General features: G+C 40.1%; 1 protein-coding gene across 1 annotated transcript; it reads right to left on the minus strand.

Moving 5' to 3' along the window:
* Positions 1–275: 275 nt before the first annotated feature.
* On the minus strand, positions 276–22,299 carry NPTX2 (neuronal pentraxin 2). Its single transcript, XM_036742087.1, has 5 exons — positions 21,380–22,299; positions 18,805–19,021; positions 9,289–9,533; positions 6,599–6,778; positions 276–1,823 (listed from the first exon to the last, which is right to left on the minus strand). Exons 1-5 carry the CDS (start codon positions 21,857–21,859, stop codon positions 1,596–1,598), a joined length of 1,350 nt encoding a protein of 449 aa, XP_036597982.1. The 5' UTR covers positions 21,860–22,299; the 3' UTR covers positions 276–1,595.
* Between the last annotated feature and the right edge of the window lie 2,997 nt (positions 22,300–25,296).

A 25,296-nucleotide genomic window follows, 5' to 3' on the forward strand; every position in this document is an offset into this window, starting at 1 on the left:
TAGTTGATACAACTGATAATCAGAGAGGGAGCACACTGATAGGGGCTTATGAACCATAGTAGTAAATCCACTTCCTAATCTCTCAGTTATCTGGGAAACCTTGAAGAGGAGTTTTTCCTCTGAAGACCCAACCTGACAATCCATTATGATTTGGGAGAGCAACCTCAAAGTTTGAATGACAACTACAAAAGGATACTAGTTATCTTGACTATAGTCTGCCATCAGAGATTATGACAAAGTCAGTGTATGACCCATGTGAAAAATAAATACAGAAGCAGTCTTCCAGTGCATTTTTAATTAAAATTTTGATATAAGAAGAATTCTTATAGCATAATATGTTTGAATGGGAATATGTCAACTTTATTTTACAAATGGAATTTTCACAGATTTACACTTCAAACATTTATGAAAAATAAAATATATAATATTTAGCTTTATAAATTTTCCCATTTAATTACTTTATCTTTAGAATAAAATATTAGCATTGTCTGATACATTAGGCAGTCTGCAGTCACCAACCAAATGACAACCATTTCTGCAAAAGTACTGGGAAAAAATACTTTGTGGAAATTGTCAAATCCTTACAGAAATAAACATGAATTAGAAACAAGCACACCTATTTTGGTGGGAAGAGAACAATCCACACCAAGAGGCTTTAAATGGCTACTTCTTTGTACCGTTGGCAAGAAACATACTGATTTGTTGTAAGAGCTAAAACTGAACTTTGGCACTGGCTCAGAAAAAGGCTTTTCAAAGCCAAACCAAATGATGATTCACTTGGAAAGTGTTTTGTATGAAAAGCAGATGACAGCGTCAGGGGCAATCAGGAGCAAAGCTTTATATTTCCAGGGTCCACACATAACTACTTAGCAGTTTCCAGCATTCAGAACATGATAGTCTGCTCAGTGCCTGGACTCATGGACTTCTCTCCCATCCCTGGCAGTTCCTGGTTAACCAGGGCAGACACATCTTCTGTCTCTCTCCACTAGGCTTTGTAGTTTCACGAAACTGACTTAAAATACACAAAAATATAAAGGAAAAAGCCTCTGCAACACAGGAGACGGTTTGCTGCAATGCTGAAGCGTTTGACATGAAAGAGAATGGTAGCAGCCCAAGGGTGACACAGTCTTTTCAAAGGACATATAAAAAGTATTGCACACAACACATGAAGGATTAGGGCTGGAACAGGGCAGGAAAGACTTCACTAGCATTTATATTGGCTCTTACAAACCTCTGAGGTGCTTAATGACTCTTGGCTCCACATACTTTTATTAAATGGGCAGTTTAGTCACTTATGGCAAGAGATGTTTACATGTGACTTTCTCCCCCTAGAAGATCGACAATACACTATCTTGGCAAGAAAGGTATTTGATGCTTGCTAATGAATTAGGTAAAGTAGATGAAAGATGCTATGATACGGCCTTAGAGGTATTTCTTTCTCCTGAATGTTTCATACCAACAACTATGAACTTAGTTTGCACTCAGCACGCTTCAGCGAGGTTTGAACGAACTTCATCTGGGGAAATAAGTGCCCACCAAACCTCAGAAGAGATTGTCTGGAGAAACTGGGACACTTCAGTGGAGACTGATTGTAGCTATAAATCGAGCAAACGCTCTTCACAAGTCTCCACGGGCCATTTGGTTGCACCTCCAAATACATCCACGTTGTTATCGACCCAGGGAATGATATTGCCTGGCATGTTGGTGGAGCAGTTAGCAATATTCATGATTTCTTGAGCTTTTAAGACCCGATCCCATATATTAAATTGACTTAATTCTCCAACAAAGGCTTGAGTAGCATCAAATCTTCCACCCACAGTATCCTTTGAAAATAAAACAATGGATTATGGTTAGGCTTTGTTCTATTTGTATTTTTTTAAAAAGAAAAAAAGCAACAAAATATTTGTCTAGTGTGCAAACTACTTCTTAGGGAGAGTCTTGAGCTGAAGAAATGGCAGTAGCAGAGGCTTAGAACATCATTCCTTCTTTCTCCTAATTCTGCCCACATTCCTTTGCCTGCTGCTTCAGATAAAAAACTGGAGATCTGGAAGGGACCTCAGAGATCCCATAGGCCAATCCCCTCATGTTTTTACAAATGAATAATGATCAGCAAGATAAAAGCTAGCTATAAGGAGAGCAGAGGTTAGAACCTAGTTCTCCTGGCTCCCATTTTAGTGTTCTTTCTAAAATTGCACTTCCTCCACAAAGAAGAAGAGATAGATAGATAGATAGATAAAAAAGGAAGAAAGAAGGCATGGAGGGAGCAAGGAGGAATGAAAGAAACAAAAAGAAAGAAAGAAAAAGAAAGAAAGAAGGAAAGATTATAATGGTAATCTGAGAGGGAGTAAATCTACTTTCTAACCTCTCAGAGTTATCTATAGAATTCTAAAGAGGACAAAGTTTTTCCTCTGAAGACCCAACTTGCTAATCCAATGTGATTTGGGAGAGTAACTTCAAAGCCTGAACTACAACTGCAAAAAGATACCAGTTATCTTGAAAAGAAAGAAAGAAAGAGAGGGAAGGAGGAAGGGAGGGAGGGAGCAAGGGAGGAAAGAAAGAAAGAAAGAAAGAAAGAAAGAAAGAAAGAAAGAAAGAAAGAAAGAAAGAAAGAAAGAAAGAAAGAAAGAAAGAAAGAAAGAGAAGGAGGCAGGCAGGAAGGAAGGGAGAGAAAGGAAGTCATAGAAAAAAAGACAGCTTCTTCTAAGCTATTTGCTGACAGATAAGTGACTTATGACTTAGTGGATAGAGTGCTAGGCTTGGAGTTAGGAAAACCTAAATACAAATCTTTCTGCAGATACTATGTGACAAGCGACTTAACCTTTCTCAACCTCATTGTCCTCGTCTGTAAAATGGGACTGTTGTGAGGATCAAATGAGATAATATATGTAAAGCACTTTGCAAACCTTAAAGCTATACATACATATATACGGGTGTATATGTGTATGTATGTGTGTGCATGTGTGTGTGTAACTATCATTATTATTCACACATTCACAATCCAAATGTTGCTTACCTTCTAGTCCCTGCTCTATGCAAATTAAAAATCAGTTGTAAAAAAAAGCCTCAGTTAATCAGCAGCTGTAGTTGTTTATTCTACACAATGCTAACCAACCAATCTAACGGATTTTTTCTTAGGATCACAGTGTTCATAAGAGATTGTAAGTTCTTAAAGCTCGGATTCGATAAATATTGATTGAAGCACCCAACTAAACAGAAGCCTGGGGGATCAGAGAAGGTTTCATGGTCAAAGGTGATACCTGAGCTGAGAACTGAAAGAAACAAGGATCTTTCCATAAACATCTCCGCATTCAGACCAGAACCAAAACAAGAGCCCACTGTTTCATTGGTGTTTTGGAGTGGGGATTGCTTTGTCTGTTTTGTCTTTGAAAAGGTTGAAACTCCATGTAGAACAAGAAGGAGCCTTAAAGATTCTACAAATTCAGTTTGACAAATGTTTGTTAAGGACCTATTGTGTACAAAGGTCTGTGCCGGGAAGAGATACAAAGTATAAATAAGACATGGGCCCCTGCCCTCATGGAATTTACAACCTAATAAAGATCACAGAATCCAACCTCCTCATTTTATAGATGAGGCAACTGACATCTAGAAAACAGAAGCAAAGCAACTTGCCTGGGGCCACCGAGCTGGCAAGTCTCAGAGCCAATATTAGAACTGTTTCCTAATTCCCAGGGCAGTACTTTTTCCTTGACACCAGGATGACTTTTTTTTAAGACTATTAAAAATGACCTGTTGTCAAAACTCAAGATCTAGTTCCAGCGATGAGAAGAGCTCCTAACAATGCTACAAACACATTTCTGAATGTGCAGTGTGTTGAGATATATGTGCAGCATACTTCATTGGAAAAAAATGTAAAGCTCGTGAGATTAGAGCTGTTCCTGCCTCAGCTTTAGCTAATGCCTTCCAAGGTCATCTAACTCATGTCTCATTCGAAATAGCTTTTAACTAAAAAACACACACAAAAAGCAGCTCGTGTAAGTGCTAATGGCCCTGAAAAAATGAATGTCACCAGGCAAGGAAAGTATAAACAGATTCCAGAAGCACATCTGCTGACGTTTGTCACAATTCATCAGCCCTGCATTGTGTATTTCTGTGATCAAGCCAGATCTATCCAGCCAAAGCAAACTCTTACACCAGTATTAGTAGAAATAGAGTTGGGGGGACAGTCATCCTAGATAATGCATGATGCTGCCTCCCTTTAAGGCTTGACCTTTCCCTTGATCTGAGACATTTAAAAAAGGAAAGCTAAACACCAGTTGGGGAATAGCAGAACAAACTGTGGTATAATAATATACTATAATGCTGTTGTACAGTGAGAAATGCCATTATGAAGAATTCAGAGAAATCTGAGAAGACTTGCAAGAATGAATCAATGGAAAATGAACAGAACCAGGAAAACATTCACATATCAACATCAACAATGAAAAAGAAAAGCTGCAATGAAAGACAACAGGACCCTAATCAACATAGTCACCTATCTTGACTGCGGAGGACTGACAATAAAGAGTGCCTTCCCCTTCTTGACAGAGAGGAGATGGGAAATATGTCTTTTCCAACTAAATTTTGTTACGAGCCAAGTACTCTGAGGGTAAGGTATGCTTGTTGGAAAGTGGTATGTATGTGTGTGTGAATTTTATATATATATATGTAAATATGTGTGTGTATACATACACATATATACACATGTACATATACATATATATTTATCAATAATACATTTTTAAGATAAAAATTCTGAGTAGGATAGGGTTAGGTATTGCCATAATTTTCAGGGTGATTGTCATTGAATTAGTCAACCCAGTTCAGCTTAAGTCCAACCTTCTTTGTGAAGCCTTCTATAACAAGTCTACAGCTATGTCTCTTCTTCAGTTACAGTCTACATTACATGATATGGCTCTTAGCTCTGTACTACCCTTTCCTCTTCCTTTCTCTATTCCCACAGTTCTGAAACCATGAACCATTATTAAGTCACCTCTGCTGAATGGAATATTCCTGGAGAGAATGAGTAGCGGCCCCACCCACCATGCCTACAACTTTCTGATCCAAAATGCCCATCTCTGGCCACCACTCCCCTACATATGTTTCCTCCCTCATTAGACTGTAAGCTCCTTGAGGACAGGGACTGTCTTTGTACTAGAATGAGATGTGTAGATAGTTTGTGCTAGGGACAGTCAGAAAAGGGTAAGATCACCGGGAAGCAGAGCATCCAGCCATAATGGACATTGACCCTTGAAGGAACAGTAGAATTTGAATATGTAAAAGGAGAAGCAGAATGAACAATCTAATGGACATATATTTAGGGAGCAACAGGAAGACATGTCTGGTTAGAGTGTTTTTATTAGAAAGCAGTGGGAGATAAAATTGAATAGGAAGAGTAAGAGAAAATAATGGAATATCTTCACCATCCACCTAAGTTGCTTGAATTTGCCCCTGTAGGCAAGAAGGTAGGAGACATTTGTGGGTAAGGGAAAGACATGATATAAGTGGCACTTTAAGAGGTTTTCTGACAGTGGGTGCAGGATGGATTCAGAAGTAAAATGGGGAGTGTGGTGAGGTTGAAAGCTGAGAAAATTATTAGCAGGCTATCATGGATATTAGTTTTATGACATGAAAAGCATCTCCGTGGGGCTCCTAAACTCCAAACGTGTGAAGTACATATAGGAAGTTTCTTTTTTTTAAACAATGATAGACAGAATCGTAAAGAGAAACAGCTTTGAAAGACTTAAGATCTCTGATGGATATAATGGTGAACTATGATCCCACAGGACCAGTGAAGAACAGACTACCCATCTTCTAACGACTCAAGGCATTAAAATACAACATACATTTTGGTCATGGACAATGTGGGGATTTGTTTCGCTTGATTATGGATATTTGTTACAAGGGTTTTGTTTTTCTTTTTTTACGGTGAGGGGAAGAAATGAGAGAATGAGAAAACTAATTCTTGTTAATTGAAAAAAAATCTTAATTTAAAAAACTCCCACAAATATTGAAGCATACCTATGTCCTTTTCTAAAAGAAAAAATCATAATTTTCCACTAATACTAGGCAACAAAACCAGAGAGATTGCACTAGATTTCACTGTGTTGCGTGGAAACAAAAATGGTTTCAAAGAACAAGTGGCAAGACATCAAAAAAAGAAATTTGACCCAAGTGCCAAACTGGACTTGGCCAGAAGACCCCATTCTTTTTTAGATGCCTTTAAATTTGGCCAATTCAATTATTCTCCTCCTGTAGAGGCATTTTTTAGTGACATACCATTGAAAATGTGCCAAATGCAAGACATTTGGCACAACTTAGGTAGAAATATCATTAACATCAAAAGTTTATTTTGCTATTAAAGTATTTATACTCTGTATCTTTTAATGCACTGAGTGTTTAATGAGATCCTTAAAGCATGCTAAATGCCAATTATACCCAGGTTCCCTGAAGATTAAAATAGAAGAAATGACAGGCCATCATCAACACAACCCTTGAAATACTACTGAGAGCCTGAAATAATAATAACTGTAGCTGAATTGCTAATTTCTCTTGTTCAACATCTTTGCCTCAGGAAAGAAATGCTCCTGTCTACACTCACCTGTTCTTGCCCAAGAATCAGAACTCCCCCGGGCTTAATTGGGTGCCAGGGAGCAAGATTCTCCCCAGTGCCAAGTTTCTCTCCATCCTGAAAGGCTTCCCACATCCCGTCCCTCGTTGTCCAGGTGACACAGATATGATGCCACTTTCCATCGCTAACGAACAGAGGGAGCTGGGCCACCTGTATTAAAACAATACAAGAAAATGAGACTTAAAGAGGAGAAACACTGATCAAGTCTTACCTGGGATAATGTCTGTCTGTCCTGAGTCTGCAACACAGCTAATGTTTCAAAAGAGGACAGGGGAGATGAGGAAGGCCAAATAAGAAAGACTATGGCCTAGTCATAAAATGCACTCTGGTCAGGAGTCAAGAGTTCTGGATGCTAGCTACCAATAACCAGCTGTGTCAGCTTTGGCAAATCACTCAACCCATCTGGGCCTGGGTTGCCTCATCTGAAAAATAGAATTAATAATATCTGCCCTAGCCACCTCACAGGAGACACTTCAAGAGTAAAAATAGGAGCTGGTATTTACACCTTGAAAATTATTAAGAGGGTAGAGTAATGTAAAAATAGCATTGAGGATTTCCTCTAGACACCTTGATTTCTGACTCAAAGCTGGACATACAACACTTTTCTATCTTACAGGAGAGATGGTAGAGATGGATATAGTAGATAGAATATACTCCTTCCAAAGTCAATGTGGCCTACCCAGAGAAGAATGCCATTTTACTTGGCCAACATGAGCCATTGGCCAGGCCATTCTAAGTAAGCCATACTTTCCTATAAAATTCATTACAAAAACTGCTAGCAGGTTTTTTTTTCCACAATTTTCCTTTATTCAATGTTCCAAAAAAAATTTTTTTTACCAACATTGATCTGAATCTCCTAGGCTGCCTATGAGTTCCATATCCTGGCACTGTATCTTAGGCTCCAAATGAAAAGACAGCTAACCGGGTGTACAAACAATAAATATTGAAAGTCCTTCTGCATAAATGATTGGTGTAATGGACTAAAAAGCCTTTAAATTAAGGGGAGGGAATAGAAATTTTAAACTGTAATTAACTCAAGGAAGTAAATTCCAACCCAGAAAACACATTAGCAAGGGATCTTTGTAAGTATTCTTAACAAGCAAACATGACCATGAAGCATCTGAATGCTACTGTATGTCTCCTAGCAACCCTTCGGTGCTATCCTCCCAGGGATTAGGTGTTTACAAGCGGACTAAACTGAGAAGAAAACAAGGTCCTGTGTCCTACTGTGAATTTGAATGCACCCAGTGATGTTATTTTAAAAACAATTAATATCTTGCTCCAGAAGGGGCCTTGTGAAATAACGAACACAGTGGAAAGATTCCATAACATCTCAGAGTTAAGGAAATGCACTTCCACACACAGACACACAAAATTGCTCAGGTAAGACAATGGGCAGAGTTAAAAATTACTTCCATTCCAAGGAGCCTTAGCATTCTAAGGAGTTGCCGGGACCTGATGGATGAATTCTATCTGAATCAAAGAACTAGTCACCTAATTCTAGTTTCCCCCAGCTTCCTCAGCTCAGCTCAAATCCCATCTTCCATAATCCTTTCCCAATCCTCCACCACCATCACAATTCACTCCCTGCACTGATGAGATCCCATTTACACAGGATATACCTTCTATGTAACTCATTAGTTACGTGCTGCATCCCCTATTAGAATGTACACTCCTCGAGGGCAGGGACTAATTTTTTTCTTGCCTTTTTTTGTATCCTCAGCACTTAACACAGTGCCAAGCACACAGTAAGCAATGCTTGGTGACTAAGAAGCCAGCTCTCAGAGTCTGTCTGGCATTACTTGCGCAGTCAGGTTCATTCCTACAACGAATCAACATAGAAATCATTGTGTCATTTTTATGTGTACACACGTACATGTACCCAAATAGATCAGTGTAGAATGAGATTAGTTTTTTCTAATCTAGGGCAAGCTAGAGTTTGTGAGCAGAGAAGACCGCTAGCCTGATGCAAGTTATTGCCTTTATGGCTGATTAGCTCAGTTTGTTAAGAACCTGCACTGGGGATTTCAGTCCCACATAGGCCACTTAGCTTTGCTCTATTTCATGGCTTCAGACTGTACCCTTAACTTTAGTCAGACAGACAGTTAGGATGGAGGAGGGGAAGAAAGGTGAAGGAGAGGAGAGAGAGGAGAGAGAACATGGAGCAAACCCATTTCCATTACTGGAATAAAAACAGCTTTGTTTGCAATGGGTTGGAAGCTTCTTCTTTGTACATTTGAGACAGATTTTTGTTATTATTACTGTTACATAGGATTTAGGGCTGAAAGGGCCCTTATAAGCCTCCCAGTGCAACCTCCTCATCTTTCAGATGAGGAAACTGATGCCTAGGGAGTTTTAAAGTGACTCATCCAAGGCAGCAAGCATCAAAGGTGGGATTTGAACGTAGGGCATGATTGAACATGATTGGGGGAGATCTGGGATAAACATGTTAAGGCTGAGATGCTTTGCGTGACTATTAGCACAGTTGTATGAATGGACACCCAGCTACAGGACTTTTCTAATAATGCCATTTTTCCTTTCCTTATCATGACAGTTTATAAATGTTTCATGCTTTCTAAGTTTTAAACATATTTTTCTACCACCCTAAAATGTACTTTTACTTGTATTGCACATAAAAATAAATCATAAGTAGCTCTTACCTTGTCATTAATTAGCAATTCAATTGGATTATTGCCCCATTCAATTAGCACAATCTCATTGGCCTGGCCAGATACAGCATAGGAAAATGGAGTCCCAATGCCTGGGGAAGCACTGGATCTCAGCCACAGGCATATGGTGAAGGCATACAGTTCAGGGAGGGTCTTCTTAATCTTTCCATATAAGTAATTCGTTCGAAGAGGAAGAGATACCTTAAATGCATCAGGTGACTTAAATGCACTGTTACCTAGAGTTGCAGAAAAAGGAAGATACCTTTTTAGTCCATAGCATAGTTTCCACAGTTCATTTCTCAATCACACTGGCTTTTAAGATATGGAACTGGATTAATAGAAATTGAGTGTCTGGAGGTGAGCGAATCACTTTTCTCTTAACTAATTAGACCATATCTGGAGGATCACATTCGTTCTGAGTGCCAATTTTTAAGAGATTTATTCACAACCACAATGTGTCCAGAGAATGACCAGGATTCCATGAGGACTGGAAGCCGCATTATAAGAATAGTTCATAGTATTTGTTAAAGGAAATAAAGTCATTTAGCCTAGCCACCCCCCAAAAAATTGATAAAATTCATTCAAATATAAATAAATAAATTAAATAAATCATAAATAGGAAACTAGCCCTTTTTGCTGTAAAAGAAGTAGTGGGGAGGGGGGCAGAGTTTAAGGGATTCCAGCTAACTGAGATGCCTAGTTAACTGAGTTAATGAATGCAAAAGCTTACAAAGTACTATAGAAATATAAGGCATTATCTTTATAATTTAGTGAAAAGTTCCCTGGGCTATGAGATTTTGCTGTGCTTTGGACTAGATGAGGGAGAAGGCCAGTATAAACTAGCGTGTGTGTATTATCAATTTCAAGGACAGAGAGGAACCACACTATATTAAGGAAGGTGCCAGTCAGAAGACACTGAAGATCTACTTTATTGTCCAGGTGAGAATATCTACAGAGCCTCCTCTTCATTGGTCACTGCCTCAACTACTCCACCCATAAATAGAAACTTTAGCATCTAGGGTGGGTTTTGTAAAAGATCAAAGAAAATAATGGATATGAAACCTTACACCATACAAATATGAATGATTACCATTGGGGTGTAGTCACGGAAAATTAACTAGGCATTAGCCCCTACTCTGCTATTAACTAGCTGTGTTATCTTGGTTGGGCAAGGCAGATAACTCTTCAATGGGTCCCAGTTTCCTCATCTATAAAATAAAAGCATGGCAGGAGATGATCTCAAAAGTGCCCTCCAGTGCAAAATAATCTGATTCTCTAGGGTTTCTATAAGTTAGAGCTTCTTCAATAGTAATATTAGCTAATGTTTATACGTCACTTACTATGTGTCAGGCACTGTGCTAAGTATCTCAGTGGACCTTCACAACAACCCTGGGAAGTAGATGCTGTGATTATGGACATTTTATATTTGAGGAAAGTAAGGCAAACAGAGGCTAAGGGATTTGCCCATTGCCACACAGCTAAATGTCTGAGGCATGATTTAAACCCAGATCTTCCTGACTCCGGGCCCAGCACTCTATCCGCTGCACCAACTTACTGCTTGGAAAACACTTGAAAATTGGTTGCTTTCAACTGAGCTCTGTATAATCATCACACTCGAGCTTAACCTTAGAGAAGAGAGAAGGAGTATAGCTGGGTCCTATAGAACCTCACTCCCTTCTTTGCAGACGTGGCGGACTATAGGAGTAAAATGCTATTTATACCATCAGACTTAATAAGTATGTTGCCAAACTGACTTTTTCTTCCTCTTCCTTTTTATTTCTTTGTCACACAGGAAGATGGCCCACTGGGTAGAGGAAAGGTAAATTTATTTGTAAATAAAGACATAGATACAAAAAGTACTAATAAAATGTTTCAAAAATAGTTTTTTCTTAAGTTGCTTATTTACGCTGTAATTTTGTTTTAAACTATTTGCCAAATTCTCTTTTTTCTTAAAAAAAAGGCACAACCTCTATAACCAGTTATCACAAATTGCAAATTAACAAGATTAAGAATTCCTGAGTTCTTGCTCCCAAAGTGTAACTTGCATGGGCAGAGAGGAGATGGTGTGCAGATCCTGCTTAGTGAATAAACTATTCCTTGGTTAACATACTAACAGCTGCTGGTTCCTGGGGCTCCACCCATGCACCTAAGTAATGATTTACTAAATAGGGATGTGAGGGAAGCTTACACAACTAAGTATAATTTGGTACATTATATCCTAATGGTCCAACAAAAAGGAAACTGACTTGGCTTAGAACTACTCTAAATCTATGACCCTTAGCACCTAAGAACTGTGCCTGGCACATCATTGTTCAGTTGTTTTCAATTCTTCATGACCCCATTTGGGGTTTTCTTGGCAAAGATACTGGAGTAGTTCACCATAGCCTTTTCCAGTTCATTTTACAGATGAGAAAACTAAGGTAAACAGGGTTAAGAGATTTATCCAGGATCACATAGCAAGTAAGTGTCTGAGGCCAGATTTGAACTAAGAAGATGAGTTTTCCTGACTCTAGGCCTGGCACTCTATCCGCTGTGATACATAGCTGCCTGTATGCCTGGCACATTGGAGGTATTTGATAAATGGTTATTAATTGATTGAGTCTAGGATTCTGTAAGACAAGTCAGCCTGCCTCAAATGTGCAGGTAAACTGAATTTTGGAGAACGGCTTCTTTCCCTCACTACTTACATTATCCTTTCAGAGATAATTTTCATTTTTAATTGATCTAAATTGGAACATCTCCTGCTATGTGAGCTGCTGCCAAACCCTGCTGAGGACTGAGTGATCTGTAAACAAGCACTTAAGAACAGGAGGGTTGCTTCTTGTTTAGAGGAAGCCTTTGGTGATATAAGAAATCAGGACTTTGCACATGGTAGGCGCTCAATCAATATTTGCTAAATAAACGAACCACCATCTCTGATTGATCTCTTTTTCCTAAAGCTAGGTACATCCCTACACAAAAGGTTTTTTTAGGGGTAAGCCCTTGACAAGATAGAAAGTGTTGACTTGATTTTATAAATGAAAAAAAAATCCAGGCAGAGAAATGGGACATAACTTACCCCCAAGTTAGTTTGAGACAAGACTGAAAAAAATAGAAGACACAACTTTGATTTCCTGATTTAAACGAAGAGAGGAAGGAAACAAGCACTTATTAAACACCTACTAGGTACCAGGCACTGTCCTATGTACTTTATAAATATTAACTTATTTGATCCTCACAACAACCCTGGGAAGTGGGTATCGTTATGCTCACTTTACAATTGAGAAAATTGAGGAAGGGGTTATCAAGACCAAACAGCTAGTATCAGAGGTCAAAGATGACAACAGGCCAGTACTGTATTCACGACAATCACCTAGTTGCCTTAAATTTTAAATTCACACACTCATATATACACATATATATTATATACATACATACATGTACATACATACACACATATATATGTATGTCTCTGTGTGTATATGTGCGTGTATATTTTTAACATGGTGGATAGAGAGTTGATCTCTGACCTGAATCAGAAAGACCTGAGTTCAAGTTTGCCTTCAGATCCACGCTGAGCTATGTGACCCTGAGTGAAGCATTTAATCTCAATGACCTGGGCAACTCTCTAAGTTACAGGGAAAGTACTAACTTGTCTTGTCAGAAGGAGTTTCCCCACCTTGGAGTTGCCTGTGTCAAAGAAATCACAGGTCTACTCCCTACCCCTGTAATTTAAAAGGGGAAGGGACCCCCACAGAACCAAGATTCACTAATTCCATGTAACCCTTAGATAGCTCTTTTAGCAGCAAAGGGCAAATGTCTATGTTCTTAATGAAGATATTGCCATCTAATAAAAAAGAAATTACTCCTCTTGCCCTAGTGCGTGGGTGGATGCCCTAATTTAATAAGACTCACCATCTGAAATATCAGTAATTTAGTGACAACAGGCTTAATTAGAGCTGGGAGCATCTAGGGGAGGGGTGCCATGAATGATATAATAGCCAGTACCTTTTATGTAACTACAATAATCTTATGAGTCCAAAAGAAACCTACCGAAGGCCAATTACGAAATTAAAAGGTCAGCCAGATACATCAGAAGCTGCAGGTGGCCAGCAGGGAGAAGGAAAGAGGAGCAGAGAGAAAACGATCTAGTCTTATTTGTTGCTCTAGGCTCTCTCCACAGAGGTTCCTGTGCCCAGTTTGCCCTAAATGTTGTCACAGATGGAGCAGGAGTTCCAGTGAAGAGAAATTAGTTTGATTAGACTCTCTGGGAACTTAAGTACTTGATTGCTTTGGGATCCCTCACCATGGGTTGTTGTTTTTTTGGGTTTTGTTGTCATTGGGGGAGGGCGGTGGCATATGCTCCATCTAGGCAGTTCTACAAGGTAGGAAGGTAGAAAGGTAGGAAAAGATGGGCATGTGTATGGGTATGTCAGGCCAAAAAACAAAACCCAACACTCTGGCCTCAGTTATGCTAGCAATTTAGGCCAAAACAAGATATCACAGAATACTTGCCTGCAATTCCTGGGGGGAGAGGGGTGACTGCTCTACCTACCAGGGTTTTTCCAACAGATTACTCTCCTCTTCGCCATATGGCTCATGCATACCGTCTTTTGTCTTCTTTTATGAATATGTCTTATTGTTGCTTTTACACTATAGTCATCTCCCCTTAAACTTCCTTTATTTTCTTTTTGTTATTCTTACATCACTTCCAAAATTTTTATTGGCATTTTTGGTTTTTACATGACCTTCTTTTCTGAATCTAATCCTTCCTCATTCCCCTACCCAGTATGCCATCCCTTATAACAAAGAATGAAAAAAGAAAAAAATAATTCAGCAAAACCAACCACATCAATCAAGCCTGACAGGAAATGCAATATTTCCCACTCAGTCCCCTACCTCTGCAAAAGAAGGGAGATGAGATGAAGGAAGAAAGCGCATTTTCTTAACTCTTCTCTAAGGGCACTACTTGGTCATTATAATTACCAGAGTTCATTTTCTAAACTCTTTTATTCTAGACTAGACATTTGTAAATAAAGTAGATTTTTCATTCATGATATATTTGGAAGACAGATAGTTTAAGCTTTTTTATACAGGCACACTTCATTTTGAGAAAACTCAATGGGAATTCTGAATCACACAAAAGATTAATTAGGAGGTGGGTTCTCACTTTATTTCATCATAGAGTTTCTTTAAATAGTGATGCTTTAGTCCATTTAAGATGAGGCTACAAAAATCCAATTGACACTCATTTTGGTGGGGAGGAATAATAAGTCTATTGTGTAAAGAGTGATATGTCCCTAAGGCTGTAAGCTGCCATGAAATAAAAATCTTGGGTGATCATTGTTACAAGAGCTAAGAACTCAAATCTTGCCTGATCCCTTCCAAAACTTAAAACCAGCCATCGATAAGCCTAATACATATTATCTATAATTTCATGTGTCTATATGTTCTACTTTTAGTGAAAAAGAAGTAGAGGGCATGTCTACCCTCACCTTTTCAAGAATATAGCCCATCTTACTCCACTGTTCAAAATGCCAGTGATGTTAATGGTAAAGGATATTTATTGTGTCATTTCAGTCATGTCCAATTCTTAATTTGGGGCTTTCTTGGCAAAGACACTGGAGTGGTTTGCCATTGCCTTCTCCAGATCATTTTACAGATGAGGAAACTGAGGCAAATGGGATTAAGTGACTTGAGGCTAGATTCAAACTCCTGAAGAGGAGTCTTACTGAGTGCAAGCCCAGTGCTCTATCCCTTGTACCACCTAGCTGCCACAGGTGAAGGATGACAAATATTAAATCTCGTGCCAGGAGGTGTGAACAGGTTCATCATTTCGGGAAGATACAGAAGTCCATTGATTTACTTAAGGATTACCAAGTAAAATAGAGGGCAAGATTGGGAATCTCTCAAGATTCCAGAATCCAGAACTTTTGTTCTAACAAATAAGATACTTGCTAAATGCACTTTTAAAAAAAAAGAGCATGGAAAGAGAAATAGAACTTGAAGAATACCCAGATGAAGTGGAAGGTAAGGGGATCTTTCGATCCTAGCATATGAGAAAAGATTGGTTGAAAGGAATTGAGGATATTAAGACTCCAGAAGAGAAGACTTGGGTGAGGCAGTGAATATGAGAGATATCTTCAAGCATCTGGAAGGCTGTCATTGGGAAGAAGGATTACAAGCTGCGAAGAGCTGAAGTAGCAAAGAAGGAGATTTAGGCTCCTGATAACTGCAGCTATGTAACAGTGGAATAGACTGCTTTGAGAGGTGATGGGATCACCTTCAAGGTTTGAAAATAGAACAGATTATCAATTTGTCAGAAATGCTATAGAAGATATTCTTGTTCAAGTATGGATTGGGTTAGATAATAATTGTCATTATTATATGGTATATGTTATATAATTATTATCTATCCTATCATACACATTATAATTATTGCAATAATCATTTAATATACCATTGTATGTTGTATATATCAATAATATAATTATAATATTGTTCTGATAGTCACAGCTAGTATTTATATAGTGTTTTAAGGTTTACAAAGAGTTTTACAAACGTTGTCCCATTTTATTCTCAAAACAACCCCGGGAGATAGGTGCTATTATCTCCATTTTACAGATGAGGAAACTGAGGCAAATGGAGATTAAGTGATTTGCCCGGGGTCCCATAGCTAAAAAGTGTTTGAATCCTCATTTTTACCTTTTTGAGTGTCATTTTTCTCATTCATAAAATAAAGATAATAATACTTGTGCTATAAAGATGTCTTATAAAAACTGGAAAATGCTATAGAAATACGAGCTATTGTTATTAATGACGCCAATTGACAAAGGCAAGTGTGAGAGTAGCTGGAGGGTGGATGAAGTAAAACTAACTAAACTTCATATGGAAAACTGAGGAATCAGCAAGGCTGAGGATTTCTCATGAAACTAGTTTGTGTCAAGACCAGGCCAGGAATTTCATTTTACAGGATCATGGAATCCCAGATCCAGAAGCAGCCGAGTGGTGCAGTGGCTAGAGCACAGGACCAGAACAGGAATTAAAACTGAGTTTGAATCACTTACCCTCTCTGAGCCTTAGTTTCTTCATCTATAAGATGAGGAAGTTGACTAGGTCAGAGGCATCAAATACAAAGCCCACTGAATGCTGCAGAGTGCAGACCAAATCAGATTATAATGTAATTGGGAAAATATATAATAAAATAAATTAAAATAGAATATAGATACTGTTACTATGTGGTTTTCCAAGGTAACATGAGATCCACAGGGATCTTTATGTATGGTTTTGCTGTTGTTTAGTTGTGTCCAACTCTTCATAACCACTTTGTGGGGTTTTCTTGGCAAAGATACAGCAGTGCTTTGCCATTTCCTTCTCCAGCTCATTTTAGGAAACTGAGGCAAATGGGATGAAGTTATTTGCACAGGGTTACACAGCCAGTAAGTGTCTCAGGATGGATTTGAACTCAGGAAGATGAGTCTTCTTGATTCCAAGTCCAGTGCTCTATCTACTGTGCCACCTAGCTGCCCACATATGTTTTGGTTGCCTTATTTTCTATTTGAGTTGGACAGCTCTAGACAAGATCATTTCTACTATTTCTATTTCTAAGTCTATGATATAAAGGCTTAAAAAATTAGTACATTGAAATCATTAGTATTCATGAAACTTGTCCGACATAACAAAATCAATTCAACTATTTAAAGAATAATATTGCGAATGGTCCAGGCAGTTTGTTTATGCCTGTTCCTCTACCTTAATGTTAATTAACATATCTACCCACATGCCAAAAGAGGGAAGAAAAGGAGTTTACTATTTGCCATTAGGCCCAGTTGAGAATAAATTTAAAGTTATTAACTAACATGAAGTTTAGGGATTATCCATTGATTTCACTTATTCCTATACTTTTTCAAAGGAGGTTGACAATAATTCCTTAATATTTTGCCAACGTTATATCTTAGTCATTTGTCTAAATATCAGCCACCAACCAAGATTACCTGAGATTATCCAGAACAATAAAATTAAATAGAATATCTGATTATAAATAATAAAAGAGGCATTGTGGCATCTAGCACAGAATTCTCCACACAATAGAAGCTTAATTAAAGGTTGCCGAAGAAGAGGATGCATGGATGGACTGATGAAGGAGCACTGAACTCAGTCAGGAGAACTGGGACCTAGATCCATCTCTCCCACAAACTAGCTGGGTGACCTTTGCTAAGTCATTCCATCCTGGTAATCCTAAGTTTCCTCCTCTATTAAAAAAGGTGGGGAGGGGATGGGGGAAGGGCATTGTACTAAATGATCTCTAAGGTTATCATGAATTTGAGTCTTTGAATTGGCCTATAGACAGTAACAACACTGATAGTCTCCTGTAGGTCAAAGCAAATGTTTATGCTTGACTCCTATGAAGCCATACTGGATTCTTAAAAGTAATATTGCCCTTGTGACAGAAGAAAAAGAAAATATCCTTTGAATTTTGTGTCAATCAGAGACCAATCAAGTTCTAAAATAAATGGAGCTTCACTAAAGGGAATGAAGAGACAAGCATTTATCAAGCAACTACTATGTGCCAGGCACTGTGCCAAGCATTTTACAAATATCTTGTCCTCACAACAATCCTGGGAGGTAGATACAGAAGAGGAAACTGAGGCAAGTAGAGGTTAAGTGACTTGCCCAGAGTCATAAAGCTAGTAAGTATCTGAGATGAGACTTGAACTCAGGTCTTCTTGACTCCAGACCCAGTGCTCTATTTGCTTTGTCCCTTAACTGGAGAGAGACGGGGTTGCATAAAATGCAACCCCAGCTATATCTTGTCAAACTTTTAAAGTTAAATGATTCTCAGCACTCTGAGGAATTTAGTCTCTAAAGATGGTGAAAAAGATTCTGGCTAGGACCTTCATAAATTCAAGAAATATTTACCAAATACCTACTCTTTGAAAGGGATCTGGGCTAGGTAATTTGAAAGTTACAAAGTTACAAAGTTACAAAGTTGACTATGTCGACCAAAGGTGGCCTTCAAGGATTTCAGAACTTCCCTGTCTGCCCTCTCTATGCAATTTCCTAGAATAATTTGGGCACAGTTACCTCGGGCAACGAAGTGGCACAGTGGAGAGAGCACTGGGCTTAGAATCAAGAAGACTCATTTCCCTGAGTTCAAATCTGGCCTCAGATACTTAGTAACCGATTGACCCTGGGCAAGTCACTTAACCCTGTTTTGCAACTTCCTCATCTATAAAAATGAGCTGGAGAAGGAAATGGCAAACAAGTCCAGTATCTTTGCCAAGAAAACCCCAAAATGAGGTCACAAAGAGTTGTACATGACTGAAAGGACTCAACAACAACACCTTGGTCAAGTGAATTCTCTCTAGGACTCAGGTTCCTGACCTGCAAAATGAAGGAGTCAAATGAGATGAGCACTGAGTTCTAAATTAGATGATAATATCTAAGCTCCAAATCCTATTAAATCTATGAACTGATTGATCCATTAGATACTAAGAAAGAAAGAGATGCAAAACCAAAAACAGCTACCTCTTTCCAACTCAGAAACTCTTTCCAGGAGTGCATTCAGTGCTGTCTCTGTCTTCTGTCGATGAGCTGAAGTCTCATTATGAAGCAAAGATTTCTCATCTTCAAGTTCAGCCACTTTACTTAAAAGCTGGCGTTCCAGCTCCCCAAGTCTCCTCTGAAGCATCTCTCGAAAGTCATTAGGCAGAACTGCATATGACACATTGACACGTAGTTGGTGCTTTAAGAGACAGAAAGAGAGAGAGAGGAAGAAGTATTTATACCAGTTCAAAAGAAAAACTGTGAAATTTAGATCCAATGGCACAACCACTAGGGAGAAGTTTCCAAAACATAAGCATTAAATTATACCAACAGTGGGAAGGAAATGATTTACTTATGCTCTGTTGAAAATGACTTTTACCAGAGTAAGATTTTTTTCTACAATATTTGAAATTCATGAACCTCTTTGTCTCTTGCAAAAGTTTTTTTTTTCTCACTAGTTATGTAAACTTCTAACCAACTACTATAGCTTACCACAATCTCTTTGAGTAGTAACTACCACTTTCCCCGCCCCCCCACCAAGAAGCAAAGACTTTTTAAACTGCTAATCAAAATTCACTTAAAATTAAAACAGGAACTATAACAACAGACCTAAGTCTCTAATATTGTATAAAAGCAGATGAATAGGCATCAAGTGGACATTATTGTAGTTTGAAATGCTTTAAATTCTAGAAATGAATATTTTAAATGTTATTAAGAAGCTGAATCTTTATTTCTACTGAATTCTCTACCATCATTAAGTGATGTGTTGAATATCTACAATTACTCTTGTATTTGGACATTATAATATAAAAAACTCTGAAGTGATTTTATGCTAATTATTGTTTGTAACTTGAACCTTATTTGTAGCTGATAGAAAAATTTGTCAATAATTTTCTATGTATTCTGAAATGCAGAAAAACTTCAATTCCTATAACCTTGAGACAAATTTGCTAACAAATTAAGGTCAAATTAGAAACCAAAGCCTTTTTTTTCTCTATAAAAGTTCAAAACTACTCTGAAGATCAAGAGATAATTTCTTCAACGAGAATGAATATGACTTTTCTCCTTCCTCGGCAATCAAGAATCACACCTTAAAATTACTTGTTAGATTTCACAACATTTTAGCATTCATTTCCTTTGAAATTAATGAGATAATTTCCTTTCTGCTTGGATTTCTCTTAGCAATATCAGATTTGGCAGCCCATTCATGGTAGGTACATTCATAAGACCTTCCAATTTAATTTTAGTAAGTACAGTGTGAAGTGTGTGAAGTAACACAGACACACATTTTCACATATTTCTGAAATATCTTTTTATTTTATCACTTCTGTTCCAGCCCTCTACTGCTCTATTAAAGGATACACCATATGCCAATGTCATATGATCCCACATGTCAGTATCACAAACCTAAAGGAGAGTCTGGGCTCAGATAGGAGAGATCAAGGAATATTTTTAAAAAGGAAACACAGAAACATATACTAAATCCTTCAATCCAGGGGGAAAAATTCCCAAAATGTTTTCGTTTGGTATTTACAAGAAAGGCACTTCACATTCAAGCACTAGGGTCTCTAGGAAACAAAACAAGATACTCCCATTATCAAGGTAAGGGTAGGAAACTGAATATTAACTCTTTCCTTTCAAGAAGAACAGTGAAAAGACTATTTGACCTTTTGGAATTCCGGGATCAGAGAATGAGGAAGAGGCAGAGAGGAAACAGAAGAGTTTTCTCACAAGCACCATTTGGAGAACCAAATGTAACTTCAGAATGGCAGCTAGGAGGCGAGACTAGATTTATGGATCCGCAGCCAGGAACTGAGAGTTTCCCCTCTCCGATCCGCCCCCAAACTGTACAAATGACAATTTGTATGGCCCTATTTTCATTTAGGAACCTCTGTTTCTCTATGTGTCTTTCCGTCCCTCTGTCTCTCTTGTCTCCCCTCTTCCTTCCCTTCCCTTTCTCTTTCCCCCTTTATCCTCTTTCCCATTCATACTTCCCCCTGACCTATCTCTCTTCCCCATTAGCCTATCTCGGTTCCCTTTCCCCATCTCTCTACTCTCTTCTTCGTGTCGTTCTCATTCTCTTCTCTCCCCCTCTTATCTCCCTCTCCCCCTTTTATTTCTGTCCTTCTTTCCTCCATTCCTCCTCCCTCTTTTTTCTCTCTTCTTCCCCCTTCTCTCACTGTCTTGCTTCCCTATCACACAAGCAGGTAAATAGCACGAACATTCTAAGTTAGCTGCATATACAAATGCACTATATATAACCCAACACGTACACAATTGATCTCATCCACGCTGCCGTGGACATCACCACAGCTCTTCCTCCACCACCCTATCTCCACCTCCCCTCCTTCACTACCCTTCCCCCAAGTTCAGGCCAAAGGAAACCTTCGGGGGATTTGGCACCTGGGAACTAGTCTCTCCAGTGGGAGGTAAGGATCTCAATTCCCCAACCACCTCGCAGCTGAGCTCCGGGAACCTCCTTCTCCCCCTGCAACAGCCTCAGCCCAGGCTCGCCAACATCCCGCAGGGTACCGCCCCCATCCCTAACTCTTGATACCTCCAGGGCTTCCAGCCGGTCCTTCAGGCTCTGCATCGTCCGGCTCAGTTGGTCAATGACTTGGCCGGGATCTCGGGGAAGGTCGCCCATGGTGTCCTTGCCGGTTCCAGTTTTGCTGTACTCCTTCCTCCACGGTCCAGACTTGCCGTCTGCACCTCCCGCCAGACTCTCACAGCGGGTCAGCTTGCCGGTCAGTTCGCGGATAGTCTCCCGCTGGTTGCCAATGGTCTCCTTCTGCTGCAGGATGGTCTCCCGCAGCTGCAACACGGTAGCCTTGAGCTCTTCTTCGGGGGTAAGCGCCCCGCCCTGCATAGGGACTGCTGGGAGTGGACAGCCCGCGCTAGTGGCGTCCAAGGGCAGCGAGGTGCACACGAAACGGCTCCCGGGAGGCGCCGGGCTCTCCTGACTCCGCACGCCGACCCCCCAGCCATCTCCGGAGACCATCAAAAACACTATGCCTGTAGCCAGCAGCGCCAGCATCCTACCTGATCCCACTGAGTGGGGTCTCAACTCACTTCACACTTCTACGAAGCCCACTGATGCGGCTTAGCATTGGGGGAGAGAGAGAGAAAAGGGATGGGGAAGTTGAGCACAGACCCGCTGTACTCCCCCACCGCACCACTTCAAGCTGGAGCAAAGGCTTTTGCAAAATCTTCTGGAAACAGCAACAAAGTCCTAAGCTTCCCCTCCTCCAAGCGACTTATCCCTTCTCTCCAACTGAGAAGACAAACTCCTCGAGAGCCGAGGCTCACACTCCTGCGCGGCTACTTGTTTGCTCTTGAAATCGGCTTAGGCTGGACTTAAATCGGCTGGGCACTGAGCGGTGCTCTCCTGTTAGACTCAGCGCGCGCGCTCTCCCATTCTTAAAGCTAGAGGAAGGCGTGTGGGGTGCAGCCACTGGCGAGTCCTGATTGGCCCGGGCTGGGGCCGCGCGTCATCTGGGCCCCCAGTGCATAGCTGAGCAGGGAGCACCGGAGCTGGGGGCTGGGAGGGGCAGACGATATAAGGATGGAGTGGCGGGTCCTGGCGTTTCCTATTGGCTGCGTCCCAGGCTGCGCGTGCTGGACTGATGGTGGTGGGAGGGCAGGCTGGGGGCGGGGGGGGGGGGGGAAGGTGAGGGAAGGGGGTGGAAAAAGAGAGTGGGGGGAGGTAGTGGGCAACAGTAGCGCACGGGTTCAAGAGGCTCCGAGTGCGGCGTTTCCTTCTTTCCGGAGCTAACGGTGAGAGAAGGAGAGCAGGAGGGGGAGCGGGAAGCGGGTTGGCCGAACCTGTGACTGCAGCCTGGATCCTGCTGGCTAAGGTCCGGAGGAGAAGAGGGGCTTCAGCCCAGTAGCGATATGCGTTCACAGAACTCTTCACCCGGGCGCATCTCATCCCCCGCGCTGCCAGGACGCTTCCATTCAAAGACCAGCAACTAGTCTTAAAATCTATTTCCTAAGGTAAAAACAGGAGGTAGTGATCCTCCCAGTACCTCTCTGCCCACTCCCTGCACTCCCGTTCCCCACCCCAAACCCAGTCCTACCCTTCACTCCTCTAAGGCTGTCTTCCCTCAACAGGGAAATGGTAGAAACTAAAATCTTTAGGTAAAGATGAAAGGAAAACAGCTAGTCAGATGTGGAGCCCTGGATACCTCTCGTCTGAAAGAGGGGGAGAAGAAACGTAGGGGCTCTTCCCTGTGGTACCCAGTCCATATTCGCCTCTGCAAAGCTCTCCTTGGGGTAGCTTCAAACGCAGCCTCCAAACCACGAGCATAGCCGCTGAGAATGAGCAGCTGGGTAAACGGGTGGGAAGGAGTCACGCAGACTGCCTCCTTTTCTCTAAAGAGGACTTGGCCTGAAGTCTGGTAGTGCCACTTCTTTGCCCTGACATTTTGTCCCCTGTAACAGCGTGGGTGTAGGAAGGTCAGGTATCCAGCGCAGGGTTTCTTGACCTGGGAACTGCGGGCTTGCTTTGTGAATATTTTGTTAACTACGTTCATGTGATTAGTTTTCTTTGCAATCCTAATTTTTTCATGCATTTTAAAACGTTTTTTAGAAAAAGGGTCCACAGGCTTCACCAGACTGCCGAAGGGGTCTATGCCACCAAAAAAAAAAAAAAAAAGGTTAAGACCCACTAGCCTAGAGGAATCTTAGGAAGTCCTCCCTTCCTCCTAATTCAGGTTTCAGAAAGCAGGGATTATCCACAGATTTCCCTACCCACCCATAAACTCCCACAACCTCAGCAGACTCTTCCTTCCACAATCAAAAAATAAATATAGCCTACCAGTAGGAATACTGATAACTAGTGCTGTCTTTAACACCTAAACCAGTAAACTAACACTACCAGAATATTTTCCTGCTCAAACGCAAATGTTTGTACTATTATTTTCTCTGTAACATCATGTGTGCTTTTCAACAGCAAATCCACTTTACTGTAAAAAGATTTTTAAAATACCAAAATCAAAATAAACCCTAACAATTCCATAACATGATTGCAAAATGGAATCAAACACATCTCTCCCGTTAGATTGAGAGCTCCTTCAGAGCAGAAACTGTTTTTTACTTTCTTTGTATCCCCAGCACTGCACACAATGACTAGCACAAATTAGTTGCTTAATAAATGCTAGTTGACTGGCTTACTGACTTCCCCCCCTACCTCTAACGCTGTCTTACCTCTTGAAAATACTGAAAAATAATTCACTAGTCTTTAGGAACCCACAGGCCTTTCAGGGCTCCTTAGAAAGAAGAAAAGCATTAGAAAGCATTGTGTTTAAACAAAATATAGTACTCTAAGTATGAAGAATGAGACCTCTCCCTCCATGTTTATTATCTTGGACCTCAGTGGGCCACATCACCGTCAATGTAAACAATTTATATGGCATAAATTCTTTCACCCAGCACATTACTATGGGCAATTGATACTTAGTTTTTGTGTTGGTGAGACTGGCACAGAGTAAAGCAAGGTCCCCTGGCACTTGCTGAGGTTAGAATGCAGTTTTCTCAGTTCAGATTTCTGTTCACTCTTAGGCTCTTGGGGAAGAAGGGCCAAGTGAAAATCCAATACTACAAGAACTCTGAACAGTTGGTTATAGTCAAGTCCAGGGAGGATTTATTGCATAGCCATTGGTAGAGCTGGTTAACAGCATTATAAATAGAAACATTTCTGTTTCTGTTTTTCTTCTAGTTTTTTTTTTAAGAAATCCTGTTGCAAGGTCATTGATCACATTATCCACTATACCAGAAATAAATGGATTTGTCACTTTTACATGGAAGCCCATGAGGATTCAGAAAACAAACTGTATAGAAGTAAATGAAATTATTATAATATAAACTAGACTGCAGTGATTAATCTCCAGGAACAAAACTTTGACCTGCTTTGCACTTCAAACAATAGCTTGTGTTATGTAAATAATTATGGGTTTTCCAAGGACAGTATTTCAAACTACAGAAGGGGAAAAAGGACTATGCATAAAAAGATTTGCATGGTGAAAATTCTTAGAATCTGAAACCTGATCTATACAACACCAAGTCATAGAGAGTTGAAGTAATAATTCAGATGTTTGAGATCTCCTCCTAATGAAGTATTTTGTGAGGGAATCAGAGATGGTAAAATATTTCTCCAGCATATCCATTCACTTGGATCTATTTCACTTCAGGCATGATTAATTCTCCACTTCACTCTGTCATTATAAACATGTTCAGGGTCATTCACTATGTCCCAGGCCATCCAGAGTCAACCTACCTTTTGTCTTGCCACTAGACTTCAATAACACTGGAAGAGAGAGGGGCTAGCTGATGACTTTGTGCAATTCTACTTCAGTTGAATCCAATTCACTCAGCAGTAAAGACCTTTTCCTATAATATCATTGGTCCTCTTCAGAAATGAAGGAGAAACAACAGACATGTTTTCAGAGGCTTTTCCTTCCACACCCAATTTTT

Source organism: Trichosurus vulpecula, chromosome 1 (genome assembly GCF_011100635.1).
Source record: "Trichosurus vulpecula isolate mTriVul1 chromosome 1, mTriVul1.pri, whole genome shotgun sequence".
Classification (NCBI taxonomy): domain Eukaryota; kingdom Metazoa; phylum Chordata; class Mammalia; order Diprotodontia; family Phalangeridae; genus Trichosurus; species Trichosurus vulpecula.